The following is a 24186-nucleotide window of genomic DNA, read 5'->3' on the forward strand; positions in this document are numbered from 1 at the left end:
TTTAAAATTCAGTTGGCTTAACGGGTAAAACGGGACGAAACAAGTGCTATGGAAGTCTCTTTTTACAAACATAACTGAATAAAACCTGAACAAAAGTGTGTTTTATCTGAAGAAAAATCTAAATATGGTTATTTGTGCTTTGGGTTGTCGATTTTTTTTGTATCAAACAAAATATGAGTAAAATTATACATTTTATTTGATGTTTTTTAAACACTTTTGCTTTATTTCAAATACTACAAAAAACATTTGTCGTCATTTGCGTTTTAGAACTTTAATGATCAAACTAAAGGTTATAGATAGCATTTCAATTGCTTTTGTGTCAATGCGTGATTGAAAAAAAAATACAGATAGAACAATAAATTATCCACCACAATTAGAAAATCTAAATCAACCCGCGTAAATAAACAAATGCATGCCTAGCAATTGTGGGTCAGTGTCTGACCCATCGGGTCATAGGTTCGCCATCACTGGCCTAAACCATGGAAAAATGTCATTTAACATCCAGTTTGGACATGTTAAAAAGCTACACAAGGGGCTAATGACCTAAAATGTTGATAGGCCTTAATAAAATAAATATTTTTTGACAAAAAAAAAAAAAATACCTTCGCTACAAATCTTTTAGTAAAGCAGACTTTGCAGTCTTCAGTTTGTCCAGCCTCCTTTGTAAATGCGTATTCGAGGTTTCTAGCTCTTCTACCCTAGACAAACTTTCTCGCAACTGAAATAATTATTTGAGAAAAAACAATTATAAGAATAAAAATAAAGACAATAGCTATGAATTTTCCATAACAATGTAACGGAATATTTAATTTCAATATACTTAAACAATATTTTGTTCAAACAAAACATTACCTCTCTTTGCAATTTTCTTCTTTCTACTTTTAATTCGTCTTCCACTTTTTCGGACGTTTCAGCCGCTGTTTTATAACGAACAACTTGGCCTTCTAAACGTGCCACCTAATTAAAACAAGAGTAGAAAGTAAATCAAAATAAAGACAGAATAAAACCATTAAATTCAATACTATATACACAAGAATCATCTTACTGTTGCTTGAAGCGTATTCACATCTTGTTCAGCTTTTTGAAGTTTAAATTTATAATCACCAAGTTGTTTATTTGCTTCTCCTATAAGAAAAATTAGTTTATAATTTTTGGAAATGGATTAATACTAAATTATAATGTAGAAACTAAACGTGAAGTTTGCTATTCCTGGAGCTTACTCTGAATGTCTTCTAGATCGGCTGGATTAGCAGAAAACCTATTACTCTTAGATCTTTCTTCTTCGAGCTCAAGTTTGACATGTCTCAGTTCATCTTGTAACTCATTCCTTTCTGAGGCAAGTTTCTTCAATCTTACATCTGTAAAAGATGTAAGTCATTTATTGTTTAATTAAATAAAATTTAAGCCTATGCAGATTTAAGTTATTCGCTTATATTTAATTTATTGAAATAATTGAATTTTTATCAATCATTCAAGCAAAACATAAAATCAATCCTCTTTCTTAAGACATAAAGATGATCTAGTTTTAATAGCTGCTTCACCCTGGAGTTCTTGATAATGTAACGTTTGGATGAGTTCGTAAAGAGTAAAAACATTGTAGTAACCAGAACATACGAGAGATGTGCGATTAATGTACATTAATTTAAATTTAAAATAAAATTTATAAATACCTAGTGAACCATGTCCAACTGAATCCAACAATTTGGCCATGTCTGCAGAGACCAGCGCTCTTCGATGTTTCTCCTTAACTTTTCTATCAACTCCACCAACATCCTCTTCATCGCTTTCCGTTGCGGATGATGAAGTATCACCACCAACAATTACTAGGCCTTGCTCCTATTCACATAAAAATTAATGATTTAGGTAGATAGATATATGTTTTTCTTATTTTAATGGCTATCCGACGACAGCTTCCTACTAAATTATCAAAATAAAGAAGTTAAATTACTTCAATAAGACGATCTCTTTCTTGAAGAGCGGCAAGAGTTGCTTCTAAATCTTTTTGCAATTTGGCCACATCCCTCTTCATTTGTTCAAATTGCCTACATTTATCCCTGTGTTCCCTCTGAAAAAATAAATAATAAATTTTAAAAAAATAATATAAGGTTCTTTTTGTGGCAATAGCCAACAGATTTTTAAATTTTGTTTTATGTTTTCTCTACCGTTTCGAATATCTATGATAAGGTATTTTTTCTTAGTTTCTTTAAAGAGTTAGATGAGCAATACAATGAGCTTTCTTGCACTTCGATGTTATTTATAAAAAACATCCAGCAGCCCAGAATCTGATTTCAAAAGTAGACTATGCTAGGAAAAAAAAAAAAAATCTCTGATTGCAATCCTTTGCTATGGCCATTAACAACATGATCAATTCAGATTGGATTGTTCAGAAAGCCTACATCTAAAAGGACCACAAAGTCACCCAACAATAAGAAGCCCATCTTCACTAGACTGTGGAGAGAGGTTCCAGGAAATCCAAAAAAAGAGTTACTTCATTTTCTCCGTGTTCACCATGTTGCTGCCTTGCCATGTAGCAATTTCCAGAGTACGCGAAGGCATACGAACATCTGAATCATCTTTTTCTTAACTGATTTATCGATTAAAATTTACAATCAATTAGTGCCCCCTGTTTGTGCACAATCATATAATTTTAATGAATTTAGTTTGGCAAATAAGCCATTATTTTGGTTGCGATACGATTGTTTGAAACTGAAGCCTTTAAACTTTTCTAATGAATTATACGATCGTAATTCATCGTTAAAAAAGACTCTTTTTATCTTGTTTAGCAGACCATTTAATAAGAAAGTTGGACTATTTTAAAGTCTCAGATACCTTAGCGCCTTTAAGGGTTGTTCTAGCCTAAGAACATAACCAAGTCTTCCACATCCAACGGCAGGATGTAGCTACTTTCTTCCTGCTTGAAGAGATGTAGTAGGTTTTAGTTTTAGAGTTAGAATTCTAGCCTACTTCCAAACTGTCTTTGGAACTTTCCAGCACTGGACGGTTTGTTCTGATAGGCAACCTCCATTTTCGGGCCTTCCAGAGGTATAAGTCCACCCCAGCTGGTACACTAACTAAGCCACTTTCCTAAATAACTATCTGATGGTCTTCATCTAGCCCAGGCAGTGTCCACATCTTAATCTGGCTTTATGTCTTCTTATAATACAAAACGCCTTAAGAATGGGTGGAATATTCTTATTTTTCCTTCCAGCAGACTGTGACCAGGAAGAGAGGGGCAATGGTCTCCGAGTATCCTCTGAGGCAGCATAGCAATCGCTAGTTTACGTCACGAGACCTTCGGTACTTGAAAAGGAGTAAGTATAATACTCAAAACCGACTGGTGTACAAACCCTGAACGTAGAAGAATCACTCTAGCATAACAAGGCATAATAAGCTTTCTTTGGCTAACTGCCTAGCTTCTAATATCATCCAATAAATACCTTAAATACTCAATATAATATAAAAGGGCCAACAGAAGTAGTGATTCATGCCACATCAGGATTTAACGTACCCATGACCTTCAATGACCATCAATAAGTTATCAGGAAGTCTTTCTTATTAGGTCATAATGGATATTGCTTTACAGCATCCGTAGAAATCAAGGTTTACCCTTTAAAAAAAATCACAAAAAAACTTAAATAGCAATTAAAATTTCGAGGTTTGAATTTTTCTAGGAACAACGCCACAACAACATCTAAATGGCATTATTCAAACAAGGTACTACCCTGACTTCGCATATACAAAAAAATGTTTTTGGGTTTTAAATGCAGAGTACTCTGAGCTAACTTAATTTAATCTAATTTGATCGCTAACCTGGATCAGGCGCAAACAATTACAATTACAACATCTTGAATTACCTGTAATTGATTATGTTCCTCTTCCAATTCTTCATACCTATCTTTATACAATTCTACTTGATAAGCTGCAGCTGCTTTTTCGTTGTCTAATTGGGCATTGCCTATCATAGCCTTTCTAAACTTGTCTTCAACTTCTCGTAGTTCACTCTAAAGCAAAAAGCAAAAGAAAAGAAATTCTGTTATAAACATAGAATTTTACGAAATAATAACAAAAAAATAAAAGGAGAAACCAAAATTGAAAATCCTATTTTGTGGCCTTAATATAATATTACGTTCAGTTATTTGGAATCGAATGAAAACAACTACAAATTGAAAAAAAGTCTTTTAAAAAAAATAAACTCACATTATTTTCGGCATGATTCTTTATTTTGTTCCCACTATTAGATTTATTTTCAATAGACATCGATCGAATAAGACTCCAAAAATCCGCCATAATGACCAAAAAAAAACACCCAGAATAGTTTTCTTTAATGGTTGTAATATCATCGATTAGAGGACAAATCCACTTCAATACTAACCCAGTAATTCACTTGAGTGCTATGTTCTTATCTGATAAAAGTGTTATATATATGTATACTTGTATCTGTGGGTGTGTGTGTTTTGTGCGAAAGAGAAGAGGGTAGAGTGGCAGAGTTTCCGGTTATCAGCGTGCAAAAATGAAATTCACGTTTTAAAATAACGTTTCTAATAAACTAACGTTATGACAACAGAAATGGAGTATTGTTAAAAAATAGGGCAAACTATAATATTTATTTATATTAATTTTAAGTTAGTTTACGAGAATAAAATTTAAAAAAAAACTTATCTCTTAAAACCAAAACAAAATTTATCAACCTTAATCAAAATAATGTCCTGTAATCACAGCAAGAGTATGATACCTTGGCTTTATAAGCAAAGAACCAAAGAGACCCTGTTCTTGGGTAGAAATCAGATTACTCCTGATTGCAGGCCTATCCATAGGGCACGGTAGGTTCAGGTGGGTTTTATTAGCTCAGGACCGTTGTGCAGATTGTGTCAGGAAGAGGAGGAAAACAACCTCTCACCTGTTATTCGATTGTATCGCAAACGAACGGTTGCGCTATGAAACCTTTGGAACACTGAGACCAAAGGAGATAGTAGCGCAAAAAGAACTAGGTAGGGAAAGTCCTCAATCTTTTTAGAGGTTTCGTCTACTAGATCCAAAGGGAAAGGCACAATAAGCCTCTTATGGCTGCAGTGCCGTGGAACGTAGGTCCCGTCCCATCTAATATTCTATTCTATGTCCTGTAAAGAGCTCCTCAATAATTAAGGAATACTTGTTTACAATTTTTGTTGGAAAATATCACTGTAAGCAAAAATAGGCTGCGAAGGAAGGGATTTATCGAATCGGAGGGAACCTATGTACAACATCATTTATATACAGGGTGTTCATTTTAAGACGGCTCAAATGCATTTCATGCTTAAACGGTTGTTCTGAGCAAAAAATGGTAGAGGAAAAATTTGTTGCCTGTCACCTCTAGTTTCAGAATATGTGACTTGATTTTAGATTCCTGCCCGCATACGCGGCTGACGCGCGACCAAAAGTGAGGGTTCGCAGTTGATCCCCATTTTCATGTACACAGTTTTAAAGAGTATAAAAAGTTATGAAAGAAACCGGAAACCGCAATTCGATATCTTTAAAATTAAAGGTGCTAGGTCATTTCAAAACCTGGTAATTTTAATCATATTTCAATTTTTTTAACTTGTTATCAAAGAGAAAGAAGAGCACGCGATAGGTCATTTTTATGTATTTTTTCATCCCATTTCCACTAAAAATATTGCCAAGGCCGTAAAGCTAGTATTTTTCTTAATATCGGGAAATAAGTCGTTTTCTGAGAGATTTTTCTAAGAAAAATCAAATGTTAAGAGCTTTAGATGTTCTCAAGCATACACAAAATGTCTAAAAATTAATTTTACATCTGTTACAAACAAGAAGGTTTAATAATTATTTGGTAATTTTGGGAGAGTTGCGTTTAATTACCAAAAACATTGGAAACCTCCTACCACATATTTAAGTGGTCAATATCTTTCATGTAAAGGATCAAACTTATTCCTTAATTTATCAAATAATGCACTTTTGCAGCTTTTGCAGCATGAACTGTGTCTTGAAAGGTTCCTCCTCAGACTCGCAAGCCAGGTTAGCCAGGAGGTTATCAACTGCTCTCTGTATCTGAAGAGGCACCTTTGAAGGCACAGTACATGCTTCACAAGTTGAGTAAAGTTGAGTAAATTTGATCCTTTACATGAAAGATATTGATCACTTAAATATGTGGCAGGAGGTTTCCAATTTTTTTCGGTAATTAAACGCAACTCTCCCAAAATTACCAAATAATTATTAAACCTTCTTGTTTGTAGCAGTTGTAAAATTATTTTTTAGCCACTTTGGGTATGTTTGAGAACATCTAAAGCTCTTAACATTAGATTATCGCTTAGAAAGTCACTCGGAAAACGACTTATTTCCCGATATTAAGAAAAATACTAGCTTTACTGCCTTGGCAATATTTTTAGTAGAAAGGGGATGAAAAAATACATAAAAATGACCTATCTTCTTTCTCTTTGATAACAAGTTAAAAAAATTAAAAAATATGATTAAAAATACCAGATTTTGAAATGGCCTAGCAAATTTAATTTTGAAAATATCGAATTGCGGTTTCCGGTTTCTTTCATTACTTTTTATACTCTTTAAAACTTGTGTATGAAAATGGGGGCCAACAGCGGAACCCTTACTTTTGGTAGCGCGTCAGCCGCGTATGCGAGCAGGAATCTAAAATCAAGTCACATATTCTGAAACTAGAGGTGACGGACAACAAATTTTTCCTCTACCATTTTTCGCTCAGAACAACCGTTTAAGCATGAAATGCATTTGAGCCGTCTTAAAATGAACACCCTGTATATAAAAAAGGGGAGATATTCTAAAATTATTTTAGCAGAGTGGTTTTCAACCGCTGGTTCGAGAATATATAAATGCTATCCTTCGTCTCTCAGAAACTAAACTTTAAAACCACGAAATACTGATTTGCTAACAAAGAAGCTACAGCAAAACCGGACTCTAAATAATGTTATTTAATTTTACGTTTTTGTCTTGATAGTACGCTGGTTCGTAATATAAATCCTTTATTTTTTGGCAAAGGTTGGAAAACACTGTTTTAGCAGACTCCTGCCTAATGGAACTGGTAGCCTGGTAACTTGCTAGGTACTTAAAAAAAAAAAAGAAGAAAAATCCTTTCTGGGACTTTCCCAGACTCTTCAAGTCCACTGGCATATTTTAGTAACTATACTAACTCTGACATCTCTGAGGGAAGCGGTTTCCTCCAGGGAATCTTCCGAACTTCTTCGTGAAGACTGGTAACTGTTTGATGCTGAAAGTCTGCTATTATTAACTGAAACTCTTGCAGCTCTGGATACTCCATCTGTAAAAAACCACAAGAATGATTAGTCACAATCTTATCACAATATTCAGATTAGTATATATTTTAACATTATTAGAGTGATTTAAGGATGTAAAATAATAAATAGGTTATTTACTCACCAGAATACATATCATATATTCTGTCAGCATTTTCATCGGCCTCTTTTTGCTGCCTTTCTAATTCTCTCATTCTTATCTCCCTCGCCTCGGCCCGGGCCTGCCGCTTCGCTGCCAACCGGGCCTCCGCCTGTAAAAATCGATTCAGTTCGATTAATTACAACTTTTGTAAAATAAAATTATGAAGATAATATCTATTCTATAAATGATACGTTATTTGATATATTTTCATCTCAATTTTTAATTTTACAGACTTAAAAATTTAAGACAACAAAATTTTCTTATTAAATTTGAAATTCTACCGAATCCGTCAAATCTTTATCACCTTTATGGGGTTACTACTGTGAATGAAAAAGTCACCAGAACAAACGAGAATTCAAGTAAACATAAAGGATAATATTCGACATTAATGTGATTGATAAAAAAAATTAAAATCATGAGAAAAATATGCATTTAAAGTGTTCTCTATCAGCGCTCGATAAGGGAATCCCAGCGGGGAAAACAGAATTATGCAAAAAGTTGTTGTTTTTTTTTTTTAATCTTAAGAATTATGAAGGTTACTTTATCTGAACCATAAAATTGTGAGAAATAGAAGTAATAAAGCCACATTTAAGTGTATAAATACATCAATGAATAACTTCACACACTGCCAGCACACCCACGGACAGCATTAGACCAGAATCAGGGATACGGAGAAGAAGAGTTTAGACCAAGGATCCCTTATCTCCAGGAATAATACCTGGGACTAAACTGACAAGAATTAGCTCAGAACTGAAGCAAATAATCCAAGCTAAAATTGAAGGGGAAACCCTACAACGCCCAGGAGAAGATGAAGAAGTAACTGAACATCTTGTTAAGACACTGAAACTCAAAATTAATTGTTCCATTTTCTTGATTTAGCATTACAGCATTATAAATAACTCCTTTTAACTTTGATAATAATTTTTGTGCAATAACGTTAATTGCAGTTCAAGTTATGGTACTAAATTACAACCCAAAATAATCTTTAGTCTGCGTTATAGCTTAAAACAAATTGAACGTAAAACATAATTATTAAGCTTAGAAGGAGTAACCCCGAGCTTGGACAATTACATAGGAAATAAATAGAACAAAATGATTTGCCTAACTACAGCTTCAAAATTCAACGAATTAAAATGGAAGTATCTAATTGAATCAATCTTAAATCTCTTATATTCTGACTATTTACACAATATAAGAACTGATTATTCACCTTTTTCTAGTCTCTACAGCTACAGTTTGTATCAACTGATCTGATGTATTGTAAGCATTATTTACAAAACTGCTTAAATAGTTAATCCTATGATGGAAGAAGCCATGACTTTCTATTAGAAAATGTCACCAGAATTATTTTGTTCACAGCTTAAAAATGTCCCCAGAATGAAATTGATATTTTGTTTTATCATTATTTTATTATTTTGCAGTTAAATTTGAGGAACTGCTGCTGCTTATAGGACTGGCTAAACAAATGGCGAAATCAAAATATATAGTATTTACTCTTAGACGAAAAAATCCTACCTCCCATCATCTTGAACCAAACTCCTATACCAACTGTGGACAAAGTACGCTTACCTTGGACTGCACCTAGAAGCAAATTATTGACATGGAATCCCCATACTAGACTGAAAAGACAAGAAAGTAACCAACGCTACAAAACTTCTCGCAAGACTACTTGGCAAACGTTCGAAACTTAACCTACATAACAAAAAACTCTTACTCCTGCTGTTACTGCGACCTATTTGGTCACACGGCATCGAAGTATCGGGGATCGACTAAACGTTCCAACTCACTACGCCTCCAGACATTACTGTCCAAAAATACTACGAAAACTGCTTAACGCTCCATTCTATATTTCTAACCTCACCATCCATAATGACCTCAAAATCTCCCTTTCGTTAAAGATCTTAGTAAAACTCGTTTCTTAAAATTTCATTGCTCTACCGCAGCTCATCCTAACCCATTAATAGAACACCTATCTTCTTCCACATTACCAGTTAATCCTCCAAGGAGATTGAAGAGATGATGGCCCGGCGATCTGCTCTCCTCATAAGAGCAGTATAGTACTATATTCACGACAATGGAGTGACACTACTGGGTGCCTTCTCCGATCCATATTCATGTTATTGTTTTATCTTAAATTGCATTTACTTGTTGCAGTTGCGAATTTCAATAAAAGATTTTAAAAAAAAATTGAGGAAAGATTTCGAACCTTGAGAAGAGAACATACTAAGTGGTTTTTAAGTTGATTAAAAGTTCTAATTTAGCCAGAACTGCTTTATGTCTCATATTGCAGTACAGCCTCAAAGGTTTAAGATCTTTAAGAAGTATTATTTTTGGTAACCGCTCTACATTCATTTCAAAGCTATGGATTCTGGGCGAACATTAACACTTCGATGTATCTTTCTGTAAATGAAGTATTTTTAAGAAATTCTAATAAAGTTAAAACAAATAAATGGATGCATTTTTTTTGTGGAAATGGGGCACTAACATTGTGGGACATGTCAAACATACTTGAACAGCTGTAAGTGTGCCAGTTTTTAAAATATAGAACATTCTTAAAAGACTTACATGATCTTTATTGTTATAATCACGGTTAATGGAGGTGACCAATGAATGGATGCAATGACCTGGAAATTGCGAATTGATTTCACCGCCCACCATGATTCCTTCACCTCCTCCTCCTCCTCTCTACTAACTCTGTGAGGGAGATTGGTAGTTCTTGAACAACACTAAAAATGAAATGTCTTTATCTAGCCAACTGTGCAGACTAGATTAATTTGGTGCTCCAGCCAGCCAGCCCACCTCTAGCACTCTGGGGATCTCCACTACTCCACACCAGGTCACTCACTATAGCAACCACTACTACGCCACTAACTATTGTCAAATGGTTAACCCAATACTTTTCACGACCTACATTCAAGTCTTTTCTTATTCCAATGATGTTCAACCTAGATCGTTTTTTTTTGTTCAAAAGAGAGCTTTAGACCTTGACACTCTTTAAATAGTAAATATTTGACTTTAATTTTAATGCTACTAACAGAACGTATTTTTATTTCAATGAAAATATTATTATTTTATCAATGTACAAGGACATATTTTGATGTCAACGCCATCTGTGGCCATCAATTAGACGCATTTCTTTTACTCTTTAATCTTAAATATTCACCCAACTTCTATGAATTTCCTGTTAATAATAGTAAACTGTATCTACGAGTTCGAAATTTAGATTTGTAGCTCACAGAAAATATTAAGAACTGAAACTTTGCACGATTATAATTTCCCTTATTAGTAGGGGATAAAGAAGTAAGTCACATTAGAATTGAATAATCCGGAGTTAATTTATTGAATGCAATTTCCACGATAACCTACGCGATTGACCGAGTATTGACATTTAGACTAAGCGATAAATTGGCAAACTGCACAATTTATGACAAAGTTATAGTGAGCATAAAATGTGTACAATTAAAAGTACTGAAGTAACAATTGTTTGCTAGAAATTTCCGCTATAACAGAGTTAAGTTACTTGCATTATAAATCGTTCTAAGAAAGTCTAACAATTATGTCAGTGGTACCTAATTGTTAGGAGATCTCCTCTAAAGAATACAGGTATACCTGAGTCTGAACATGATTGGTGATCTCTAACACTCTCCACTACTTTAATAACTAGCAATTACGCATTTCCGAAACGGTATATTCCAATAAACATTTGTCAAATAAACATGATCATATCATACAATGTATACGCGTGGTTATATCCGTTTTATCACTAATTGTGTTGAAACTATTGCAAGTACATTTCCTTTCCATGTTGATGTGAAGGTATGCTAACTGTTATGTGTGAAGGTTATATTATGTTGAGGTTTTAATCAGATGACTGCCATAGCGGTTGCCATTTTGATAGCCAAATGATTAGTGGTATTTTTTTTTAAAGATTTTAAATTATCAATTGCTTTTTCCAATACGGGAAAAAAAAGAAAAAGCTAAATTCTAACTCGTACAAGAATTGTATTTATAATTTTTTTTTTTTTTACAATTGCTCAGTTAGTGTGGTTTTTCCATATCCTAAATAAAGGTCCTTGCTTTTTAAAAGGTTTCGGTCCAGCAAATCCTCAGCTTTGTGAGTAGATTCAGCGTACGCTGAACCTTCAAATATTTTAACAGCAAACGTCGATCACAAGTGGAGAAGTTAAGCATTACAAAGACGTTTAAATACTCCTAGAAATCAGGTCCTTTACTCAGGATAGAGTTTTAATAAGAAAGGTAGCTGAATAAAATGAGTATGATTGCGCTAAATACTGAAAATACTTGCAGTAACGTAAGGGGAGGGATAGGCTAAGTGTTCAGCATCCTGGATCCCGGTTTCGCCGCTGGCTCTTACTATTTCCTCTTCCTAGGAGCTTCTAACAGCTTACTTTACGGTGATGCGATAGTGTTCGTCTGTAAACGAGAAAAACTGCAGTGCACTGAATAAATGCTCCATGCACCTCAGTTATTGACGCGCCTTAAATTATAAAGAAAAAGAAAGTAAGGAATGTACGCTGTATATTGTTTGGATTGTGACTGAGAGCTCGGAGATCTAGGAGGAGAGAGAGAGAATATATAGGGACCAAGGAGTTGGAAAAGCTAACGGTAATCTAAGAGTAAGATTGGAAGAACTAAGAGAAGTGGTGGCTTGACGAAGTATAGGAGGTCCTCCCCAGAAGACTAGGAGTGTGGCCTTGACGAAGGGACGGTAAAGGCAAGCTGGGTTTTGGAAACTACTCAGGAGATACGATCCTTCAAGAACTTTAGAATAAAACTATTTCATAATGATGGCCAACACAAACAGATCCTAATTAGATCAATTCTTTTGGAAGATAAACAAAATTGGGAATTTAAGATCACCATTACGATAGCCAACTTCAATCACCAAAAGCAGCATAAACATACAAAATTATAAGCAAAAATTAATGCTGCGCTAAAGAATTACTCAACAATTACTTAAAAAAATCGAAGAATTACAAACAGAAATTGTAAGTCCAAGATGTGGATACGGGTAAACATGCTGCGTACAAATCCATGCTCAATAAATTGCCATTAAATCCTCAAGATTGATTGATTTCATTAAAAAATCAAAAAGTTTTATTTTTTTTTTGATGAAATCTGAACATTCTGAAGATAAATAGTTTCCTTCACTAGTTTCACATCAGGTAGAAAGAAACTTGATATCTTCGAAAAGTCCGAAGAATACACCGGTACAATAACAATTACAACTTCTTCACCTCAATCGGAATAGAAAGTCCGAATGCTCTTAAAAGTTGATGGTAAAAGAGAATAGTGAAATTCTACAATCTAACACAGGCAAATTATTGATTAAGATTGATTATTGATTTCAACAGCTAGTATTAATATCGAAATAACAGTAACCTTATCCATATTTTGAGTTAAAGATTTTTGTTTCAAAAAGTTATTTATTAGACGGTGACATCATGTTGATAGTGCAAGTCATTGCTGCCATTGTAAAGATTAATAATTTTATCAACAGATGGCTCTTCAGTAACTAGAAATCTCTTTTTTGGCGATTATATTATTTTTTTATCTTTATATTTTTAGATAAATTTCTATTAAATTAGGTTTTTTCCAAAATATTCTGGAAATTACTAGAACTTTTGTGTTTTTCTTAAAACAAAATAAAGCAAGCCTTTTATATTACGAGGGTCGTTTGAAAAGTCCGTGCAAAAATAAAAACTACTTAATTTTTTGGGGTAAACCTTTTTTATTTTTCAACATAGTCTCCTTTTAGGCTTATAACACTTCGTCCAACGCTGCTCTAGTTTGTTGATCCCTTCCGAATAATAGGATTTGTCCAAGTCTGAAAAATAGCCATTCGTTTCTGCAATCACCTCCTCGTTTGAATAAAATCTTTTTCCCGCCAGCCATTTCTTCATATTGGGGAAGAAATAGTAGTCCGAGGGAGCCAAGTTTGGAGAATAGGGGGGATGTGAAACGAGTTGGAACCCTATTTCCATTAATTTTGCGACCACAACTGCTGAGGTGTGAGCTGGTGGGTTGTCGTGATGGAAAAGGACTTTTTTGTGGGCCAATCGTGGGCGTTTTTCTTGCAGCTCGGTTTTCAAACGGTCCACTAACGATGAATAATATACACCTGTAATAGTTTTACCCTTTTCCAGATAGTCGATGAGGATTATTCCTTGCGAATCCCAAAAGACAGTCGCCATAATCTTTCCGGCCGAAGGAACGGTCTTCGCCTTTTTTGGCGCAGATTCCCCCTTGGTGACCCATTGTTTAGATTGTTCTTTGGTCTCAGGAGTGTAGTGATATATACATGTTTCATCCACAGTGACGAAACGACGCTTAAAGTCCTGCGGATTCTTCTGGAACAGCTGCAAACCGTCCTTGCAACACTTCACACGATTTCGTTTTTGGTCAAGCGTGAGCAGCAATCGCGGCACCCATCTTGCGGATAGTTTTGTCATGTCCAAATGTTGATGCAAAATATTATGTACCCGTTCATTCGAGATGCCCACAGCACTAGCAATCTCACGCACCTTCCCTCTTCTGTCATCCATCAGCATATCATGGATTTTATCAATGATTTCTGGAGTAGTAACCTCAACAGGGAGTCCAGAACGTTCAGCGTCACTTGTGCCCATATGGCCACTCCGAAAATTTTGAAACCACTTATAAACTGTTCTAATCGAAGGTGCAGAGTCACCATAATGTTTATCAAGCTTCTCTTCAGTCTCCTCAGGCGTTTTGCCTTTCATAAAGTAGTGTTTAATCAACACACGAAATTCTTTTTCGTCCATTTTTTGAAAATCACTCGACTTCCTCGATTCAAACGAATGCCAAACACAAAGAAATAGACCGATCTGGCTGAAACTTGGTGTGTGTTCTTCCAAGAGATGCTACTAACGAAACATAACCTCGATACGCGCCAGTGGTGCTATCTCTCTGACTTTGCACGGACTATTCAAACGACCCTCGTAATAAATATAATTGATTAAATATGGTTTCTATTAATTTTCTCGCAACTAGCAAGATGTATTGCAATCGCAAATATAAAAGGTTTAGGGTTCTTTCTCAAAAAAAAAAAAAAAACCTACAAAAAAGACGAAACATGTCACAAATCTTTGTTGTCATTTTCGTTTGTTCTGAAACTAAGCTTTTAAATTAAATCTGTCAATCCGGAAGTGCGACCATAAATCAGGAAATTTTTTCATATTATCGTGTTTTATTTTTCTCCAACAATAGCTTTAACGCTTTTCTTTTTAAACTTTTCCTTCTGTTTATTAATATATTCGTAGTAAAATCTACCTGGGTTTAGGTATCCAGTGATTTCAAGGTACTTATCCCCTCCTAAAGCGATCCTTCAAGTTCAATTTACTTGAAAACAGCATCACTACAGAACCAAGATACACAAAACATTGAAAGAATTTCACAGATGTATGAAGCAAAAATATAATCCAACGTGATATGAACTCCAGCTTCTGCTGAAAACGTAACAAGTAAGGGCAAATATGGAATTTTAATTTAAAATCTCGTAATTAATAATTTAAAAAAAATGAGAAATTTAATAAAATGTGTTATAAAACACACGACCGCTAACAATAATCAAACAAGAGAAAGTAACAAATAATAATAGGAGTAAATAAAATTAATGACGTAATTCTGCAGGAAGTATTAATTACAGAGAGTTTAGAAATATCATATAATTATAAGAAAGGATATCAGAATTGTAAAATATATAATCCATATTGTAAGGCCATGAGGGGTTATTGCTAATTATTGACTTACGTTAATTTTGTTGATTTAATTAATAAAATAGGTTTTGTTAATAATTTATTGCTTTATAATACAGATCTCGGTAAATATTTAGAATAGAATAGAATAGAATAGAAAAGAAATTTATTATTCTGGGACAATTGTCCCCTAAGAATAAATACAGGTACAAATAGAGGCCTTAATAGTTTGGCCTGTGATTATAGAGAAATTAAATAAATAAATAAATATTTACAAAAGTGAAAATGAAAGTAAAAATAAAATAATAAAACAGCAGAAATTAAGGAAATAAATTAAAACAATTAGAATTTCGGAGGAAGCTGAATAGAAAGGAGATAACTGAATAGACGGGATTTAAAGATGGATAGGGTAGGAGCATGGCGGACAGATGAAGGCAAGGAGTTCCATAGAGAGGTAGCACGTATGAGGAAGGACTTGTCAAAGGATGAGGTACGGTGAGAGGGAATATAAAGATCAGATGAGCGAGATCTAGTGTTACGGGAATGGATGGAGGATTTAAACTTAAGGAGTTGAAAAATATAGGAAGGCCTTTGAGACTGGATGACTTGAAAAAGGAAAGAAGCCAAAAAATATTGGCGGCGATAGACAGGAAAAAGCCACTTCAACTCATCGTAGCAGTGCGAAATGCGAGAGTCTCTGGAAATGCTGAAAATAAATCTTATGAAGCAGTTCATGAGGCGCTTAAGCTTAGCTTCAATATCACCAGATAGACCGCCATACACTAAACAACCATAGTCGAAATGGGGGAATATAAGAGAGGAAACTAGGAGTTGCCGGGTCTTAATTGGAAAAAGGTGACGGGAACTATTAAACTGCTTAAGGATATGGATGGAACGGCGAGAGATTTGGGAAACATGGTTTTTCCAGGATAGGTTTTGATCGAAAGTGATACCAAGGTTTTTCACAGAGGGACAATATTTTATTGGGGTATTGTAAAGGAAAAGATTAGGAAGAGGAGCCAATGATTTAAGGAGTGGGTTGGAGCCAATAACTATATTTACAGCAATAATGGTGAGACTCTATTTTTGCTCTCTTATTCTTACGTAAAAGGAAGTACAGTCGAACCTCGCTTAACGAGCATAATTCGTTCCAGAACCTTACTCGTTACGCGAAATACTCGTTAAGCGAAACAATTTTTTTATATAAATTAAAATAAAAGGGGATAATTGCTAGATCAGCCACACTTACACCATTTTCTCGTTTCTCAATGATTTTACGTTTCAATTCTAACGTTATTTTAATTCTTTTCGAAGCCATTTTGTTAGAGGGATAACAAAATAAACACAATAATATTTAAACACAAATGTCACTATATGGACTTCCCCTATACACCACTCATTCGGTGAAGTTCGGTTTCGACTGTATCAATGCATTAGATACGTGGAGAATATGAAACGCATATGCGTAAACAGGAATGACTAATCGAAGAATGCGCAGTTTTCGATGAGACAGTCAGCGAAATGTCATTAGAAAACTATCGTTATGCGAAACATCGCTCGCTATAAGAATCAATTTGTTTTACTCGTTATGCGAATTACTCGTTAAGAGAGGTGCTCGTTATGCGAGGTTCCACTGTATTAACATTTTGGGCCAGTGCAGGGGTCGGCAACCTAATTTAGTAGGGAGCCATTTCTCCTTAAATAATTTTAATAAATCTTACCAAGAGCCGCAAGGATGATAGAGGGTAAACAAACTCTGTAGATCATTTGTATTCACAAATTATTATTTTATGATATTCAGTAACATTTAAATGTTTTATATATTTTTAATTTTCACATATTGCAAAGTAAATAAACAAATAAATAATAGCTAAACCTGTGTTTGAATGAAAATGGCGGCAGTCCTATACATTACGTACTGTATTTTAATATAATTCTGTTCAATTTCATACCTATCACATTTAAAATTCTTTTTGAAAAAATATCTTTACTTTAATAAATGAAATTTTCATTTGTTTCAATAAAATTGAAATATACAATTTATTTTGGACAGACTGAAGAGTCACAAAATTTGGATAAAAGAGCCGCGAGTTGCGACCCCTGGGTCAGAGATTTGGTGACGAAATATAATAGAAACATGTTTTTTGGGGTTATTTTAAGGGTTAAGCCAATATATAATTTTGAAGTTAATGATGATGCTAGGTGTTTGGCTAGAATGATTTAAAAAAAATCGAATGGTGTCGCGAGATGCTAATCGATTAATAATAAAAACAAAAAAAATGGCGACTCAATATTACAACTAAACATCGTAAAGCCACCTTGCAGAAACGATAGCGGAAATAAAACTACGGAAACTTGATAGAGAAATTTTGTACCAACAACAGGAGTAAATAACGATCCGAATAAATAGAAGTGTTACTCTACAGCCGGATATTTAAAGTAAAAAGTAGAACAATTTAAAAAAAAAAAAAGGCTTTCTTGTAACGTTTACATAAATGCATAGAAGATAAACCACTTGAATTATAATAAACACTGGGGAATTTTAATTCCTGAAGTTTGCAGCAATGATCATTGGCAATAATTATAGCCGTGGCTATTTGTGAAATGGTTACGAACATACTCCCAGGATTCTAAAGAGGCCAGCAGCAGATTTAGAAAAAAATATATATATAAACTCTTTCGACCACCACTTCTTATTAAACAAAAAAAAAAAGACCATGGGTGGGGTCTTTGAAGTTAGTTAATAGAAAAATATGCAGAGTACGTGATAAAAATGCAGCTCGATGATAGTTTATATGGAGGAGGAACACAGGAACACCGGTCGCATGCGGTTATTATACATTCAGATAGAACCAGTTTTCAAGATCAACAAAAAAAAAAAAAAAAAATTTATACACTCTACCTTCTCTAAATCGAAAGATCGTAAACGCTGACCCTCTTCCTCCTCGTATAGTCTAGATCTTGTCCACCAGAGAGAGAGAATGGTCTCTGCTCAACGCCCGGGAGAACCGTGATCAACATGTTTACTTTAAATTCCTTGCGAGGAAGTAATAAAGTGTTACTATTATGCACGGTCATTTGCAGGAACTTAAGTCTAGGCTTTATCTAATCAAACAGCCAATCAGAATTGGTAGGAGAAAGTTTGGGAGGATTTCAGAGAGTGTACTTCAATTTAATCGAAATAAGCACCATTAGCAGCATCAAGTCAATTTATCCCAATTAATTTGGGTACACGATATTCCAAGACTTTATCGTACGAGGTCTGTAAATTATTAAGTAATGAGACTGATTTTTTTAAATTTTTTTATTCAAAAAGAATTACAATTCTATATTGTCGCCTTCAAAATAACTTCCTTCCTAGAGCCACACAGCGCTGGAGACGTTTCTTCCACTCCTCATAGCAGTGCTCTAACTCCGATACTGGATTAGCCTTCAGCTGGTCGGTTACAGCCGTTTGAATGTTTTCGACTGTCCCAAAATGGGTCCCTTGAGGTGATTTTTCAACTTCGGGAAGAGAAAAAAAAGTCACAATGACTCAAGTCAGGGCGAATAAGGAGACTGAGGAGCCACAGGAATGTTTTTACTGGCCAAAAAACTCGTTTATTGAAATTGCTGTGTGACAAGGAGCATTATCGTAATGAAACACCCACTTGTTCTTGATGTTTGGGTCTCACACGAATTACCATTTTTCGAAGTTTTTTCAAGAACCTCTCGGTAAAAGTGTTGATTGACCGTTTTTGACCTTGAGGTAGAAACCAAACATCAAGAACAAGTGGGTGTCGCATCACGATAATGCTCCTTGTCAAACAGCAATTTCAATAAACGAGTTTTTGGCCAGTAAAAACATTCCTGTGGCTCCTCAGCCTTCTTATTCGCCTGACTTCAGTCCTTGTGACTTTTTTTCTCTTCCCGAAGTTGGAAAAATCACCTCAAGGGAACTCATTTTGAGACAACATTCAAACGGCTGTAACCGACCAGCTGAAGGCTATTCCAGTATCGGAGTTCGAGCACTGCTTTGAGGAGTGGAAGGAACGTCTCTAGAGCTGTGTGGCTTCAGAAGAAAGTTATTTTGAAGGTGACTATATAGAATTGTAATTCTTTTTAAATAAAAAAATTATAAAAAAATCAGTCTCATTACTTAATTTACAGGCCTCGTACATCTTCTTGGTTAGGTGATGATGATTTTACTAACACCAGAAAGTGATTCAGATCCTTAAAATGGTAATTTCAAGGTTGGTGAGAGGATTAAGCAAGTGTGGTTAGATAAGGAGGAACTCAATCCATTTTTTGGGAGGGGTATTCCTTCTTTTTCAAAAATGTCGGCTGTATTTTTGGGCGCAAATTTGTCGTTTTGTGCGCTTAACCGTACTGTATTTCCACACAGAAATCCTTGGGTTCGAATCCTGCTGGATGGCCCTTTTTTTCCTTCCTAGGAAATTTATTCTGCTGGGGCTAATGTCCTCTGACGTTGATGTGCGCCTTAAATTGGATGATATCAGGCACCGATCCACCTAGTTTTTTTTTGGGAGGGATGGGGTAGATTTAAAAGACTCTTGCCATTGTCCAAAAAACTGTCTAGAACGTAACCTATTGTCGGTACAAGATCCACCTGTTCCATTCCATCATATACCATGATTCGATTGAAAAATGTGACTTAGTTAAATGTTCAAACTGTAAGTCATTTTCTTTTTGGAGTATCTTTCCACCTATCCAATGCGCTTTGAACCATCCAAAACAGAGTAGCAGAGTAGCCAACCTCATTTATTTGCGTGTAATTATCCCTATAACTTCAAAAAAAAAAAAAAAAAGGGAAAACCAATATGAGATACAAAATTTCGAGTATTATTACAAACACATTCAGGGACATCAGGACTAAGCGCAAAAACATATTAACTTATCCAAAAAACATTTATTTCCGGCAAGAACTAAATTTAAATAAAAATGCATCAATCGGAATAATTCAAAACCTTTATTACCTTAATTTAAACATTACCTTACAAGGTGCCGAAACAAGAGTAACATTTAGGAAATTCTTATGTAAAAATATAAATAAATAACTATAATGAAGGCTGTCAGTCATTAAGACGGCCGTGGCTAACAATAACTAATGATAATTATCAAAATAAATACAAAAGAAATATGACTGGAACTTAGATTAGACTGGTGGCAGGACAAAGAACTATGTGATACCCACCATAATGGAGGAGACAAGTATGGAGTAAAATAACTGGAACAAAAAAAACGTAGATAAAAAAGTTCATTAACCTTATGTATGTATGTATGTAATCCGTCTACAAAATAACAGCAACAGCTTTACACATACGATACGTCTTTTATTAACACAATATGTATCCGAAGACCTTCTCCATCTTAGGTGGCTTGTCTTCGTGTTTAAATTAGGCTTAAAGTATTTTTTTTTTTTTTTTTTGAGCGGCCCACTTTTAATTTTGGGGGGGAATTCACCACGGCCCCCCACCAAATATTTCAAAAATTTACTCGTAGCGGACTTTATTTTTTCTTTATTAATATTAAGAAAATTACTTTTAAGATCTCGACAAATTTTAAAAAATTGAACTTTTCCGGAAATGCTATTTAAGGTATCTTGAACAGGAAGCAATATTTTATTTTAATATTTAAAGATATATTTAAAACAAACAAAAAGAAAAATCAATACTTGTGACAAACAAGAATTTATCGTTGGCCAGAATCCTAACTCAGTCTATCTCTATAATTAAATTTGGCAATCTTTAAGATATGGCCGTTAGTACTACTCGTAAAAGGGTTTATTTTAAGATATTTATCAATGCTTACATATGAAGCGTGACATATTAACACCCAAAGGAAGAACTGCAGTTTGAAAAAATGGTTGATTACGTATATAAATTTATGAAATCTCCGGAATGTGTAGTTCAAATTTCAAAAGTTCAAGAAAGAGACAAGGAATGGCAGACGCTCGCTCTCGTCGACTAGCGCGATGAAGACAAAGAAGGTCGAGAAGATCAACAAGGCTTCTTCACTCTACCTTGCCGGACAAGGAGCTGAGGGATTTAGAAGCTGTACAGGATGGATAGCAAGTGCCATCCAGTTCGTGTGACTCTAAAAGACAAGAAGGAAACTGGATTTACAGGGCGCTAGTGATCACCGCACAGTCGATGAGCAGCCTATCTGGCAAGATAGGGGCCCATCTGGGTCTAGGTTCAATGCCTAAAAGTAAGTGCCTCAAAATATTACGGTTTACCATTAAAAGCAAGGTTCGCAGTATAGATTTCTGAGCCCAGATTGGGAATAAAGCCATTCACAGATTTTTCATTATTCATATGAGAAACAGTGTAATTTAATTAATTTCTCCACCAATCAGATGTGAATAAATCTGTCAGTTCTACTAAATCTCCCATCAAAGAAATCACTTCGACCAAAACACGTTTATTAATGAATAATGTTCAACTTTTTACAGTAATCTAAAGATAAATTTTAGAATAACCATTCTTATATAATTTCTAATTGCAACTCATAAGTAAAAAGTGGTACAAATCCTTGAATTACAGATACCTAAAAGGTATAAAATCCAAATTATCATAATATAGTTGAAAAATTTGCTAGGAGTTTACATAATCAAATATGGATACCTGGTAATTCTAGGATTCAAGGTAACACTGACGCAGATTAGGCTGCAAAGAAGCAACGATAGAAGGGGACCACCGACAATATGCCAGACGATATAAGTCGTATGGTACAGGTAGCGGGCAGCGCAATGGGACATCCATAGCAAACAACAAACTCAGAGCTGGAGTTAAAGGAATTGTACACATTTAGGACTCATCTTAGGGATCCATTAGGAGAATTGATCATTCCTAGCTAACACATGGATACCTGATGTGCGGGGGATTCCATTCCCAGCATGCGTTAAATGTACAGAACAGTCAGTTCTGGCAGCACATCCTTACTGAACGTCCATCTTGAATGAACAAAGTAACTGGAGAACAAAATTTCCAACAACGTTGCAAGAACAAACTTCCGAGCTGGGATTAACACCCTCGACACTTAAGCGAAGTGTTAGAGAAAGGACGAAAATAAAGTGAGATTAAAAGAATAATAACCGAAAGGTTTCTTGCTCAAAAAACGTACTAGAATCAAATTATCAATTTAGGTATTCATAACTCAATTGAACTTAAAGCCACTCACCTTTAATAAAACAAAATGTACAGGTTACAACAGGTAATAATAGCGTGGCGTGGCTAAATTGGTCCATATTTGTGAATAATAGAAACTATCATTAAAGTTATCCGACTAAAATACTAAAAACAACCAGCTGAAAGTCAAATAACCTACTCCTATAGCAAGCTGTAGAGAGCAGGTAGTTTGTGTTGCTAGAAATTGCCGCTAGAGCTCTCCACCGAATGGAGTGCAAAGTAACCCAAATTGGCCCAATTTCTCTTTTATCTATTTCCACGATTAAACAATACAAATTCTTAACTTTTTTGTTACAGTAAACGATAATTGTGTAAAACAACGTATTAAGCTTGAGAAAATGTTATTTAACTTATTTTTATGGGAAATTTTTTTTCTTGTTTAATTGGAAAGTTTATCAAATACCTATGGGAGAAATGTTGGAAAAAAATTTTTAAATTAATTATTTCATTGAAATTATTGCCTCTAAAGTATTGACCAATCACAGCGTAGAAAGGTAAGAGGTGGGGAAACGGCTGGGAGGGGAGAGATAGCCACGCCTACAAGCTAAGACTAGCCCCGCCTATGAAACTAGTAATGGCAGAGAGGATCTTATTATAAATAACGAATTTTAATAATTGTACGTTTCTTTTTAGAATGTTATTTTCTTATTTTTTTTAGTATGAACAAATTATAATTAAAAATTATTATTTTTAATTATATTTAGATAAAAAACCGTCCACTCCTTTACTTTATGAAATCTTCTACTCTTATAATCAACTTTACAGAGTGAAAAATCCTACCAAGTTAATGCTGTAATAACTGTTGGTGTTCTTAAAACCAATTGGTGGTTAAATTCTAACAGTTAACATAATTAACAGCACTTAAGTATGTGACCTACCAGGGTTAAAGGCCAGTAAAGTGCAGTTACGACCAGGTCAGCACCTTAACCGTACACAAGAGTTTTTAATTGAAATATTCAACACTAAATTATTGACTACATGGGGCTATTTATCAAATTTAGTAAGTACACGCTTAGTTTTGAGATTTACGTAATAAAACATTTTTCACTAATATAATTTATGAGTTTTTAAATATAGATCAACAGGTAATTACTTAATCGTTTGTTTGAGCTCCAATCAGCGTGGTGGCGCCGTAAGTAACAATGATAATAGGGAACAGTAGAAGTAAACGAGTGGAGAAGTTCACTCAGTCAGTGGAAACACACCAAAACACTGAGCTATGAGTCCACTCTCTTCATTAGAGAGGGAATCACGAGACCACTGTCTTTGTTGGGTTGTCAGGAAGAGTTTAGTTTTAGAAGATAAGATTTTGAACTAGAGAATTAGCTGCGTGTGATTGCTGGTTGAAGTGGAGCTACCTGTATCGTGTTTTTGGCGATTTGGCTGATAATATCAGGAATGTTAAGAATGGTTAGAGAGGTAAAAATGAGCATTTACTATAGATCGAAGTATTTTAGGGTGTAGAGATTGATTTCTTTAGATATTGGTGCATTTGGTTGAACTATATACAACTCCTATTGCCTATCTTCCGATGGTTGTTAATATAAAAGTATAAATTAGTCTGTAGACAGCTTAGATCTTCCGTCTATGTTGCCAAAAATCATCTGCTTAGTTCCAAGTGTAGCGTGGGGATTCCAAGATAGTCTTCGGTCTCTACGTAGAGCCCTGGGTAGCCGGGCGACATTCACCCTACCTGGTATTAGGTCATAGAAGACTTATTAGGTTATAGAAGGTGATGTCATAAATGATCTTTTACGTAGGAAATTCGGAATTAAAAGATTTATAATGACAAAGTAAAAAGCGAAATCTTACTACACTAATTAATCACCCACAACAAC

General features: G+C 34.7%; 1 protein-coding gene across 5 annotated transcripts in view; it reads right to left on the bottom strand.

The window, feature by feature from the left end:
- LOC141447447 (leucine-rich repeat flightless-interacting protein 2) overlaps positions 1–24186 on the bottom strand; it is a 127987-nt gene that overhangs the window by 1560 nt on the left and 102241 nt on the right. For 4 of the 5 annotated variants that reach the window (XM_074114981.1, XM_074114982.1, XM_074114978.1 and 1 more), the window contains 9 exons: positions 7402–7528; positions 7155–7282; positions 3855–4001; positions 1949–2065; positions 1671–1836; positions 1221–1358; positions 1046–1125; positions 853–957; positions 603–718 (listed from right to left, as the gene is read on the bottom strand). In XM_074114981.1, coding sequence (XP_073971082.1) covers positions 608–718; positions 853–957; positions 1046–1125; positions 1221–1358; positions 1671–1836; positions 1949–2065; positions 3855–4001; positions 7155–7282; positions 7402–7528 — 1119 coding nt within the window. In that variant the 3' untranslated portion in view covers positions 603–607. Of the gene's footprint in view, positions 1–602; positions 719–852; positions 958–1045; positions 1126–1220; positions 1359–1670; positions 1837–1948; positions 2066–3854; positions 4002–7154; positions 7283–7401; positions 7529–9984; positions 10093–24186 lie in introns of those variants that run through there. The other variant, XM_074114980.1, reaches the window with a different exon arrangement.

The sequence above is a fragment of the Rhodnius prolixus genome, unplaced genomic scaffold (genome assembly GCF_049639745.1).
Source record: "Rhodnius prolixus isolate KJV_2025 unplaced genomic scaffold, Rpr scaffold_7, whole genome shotgun sequence".
NCBI classification, from domain to species: domain Eukaryota; kingdom Metazoa; phylum Arthropoda; class Insecta; order Hemiptera; family Reduviidae; genus Rhodnius; species Rhodnius prolixus.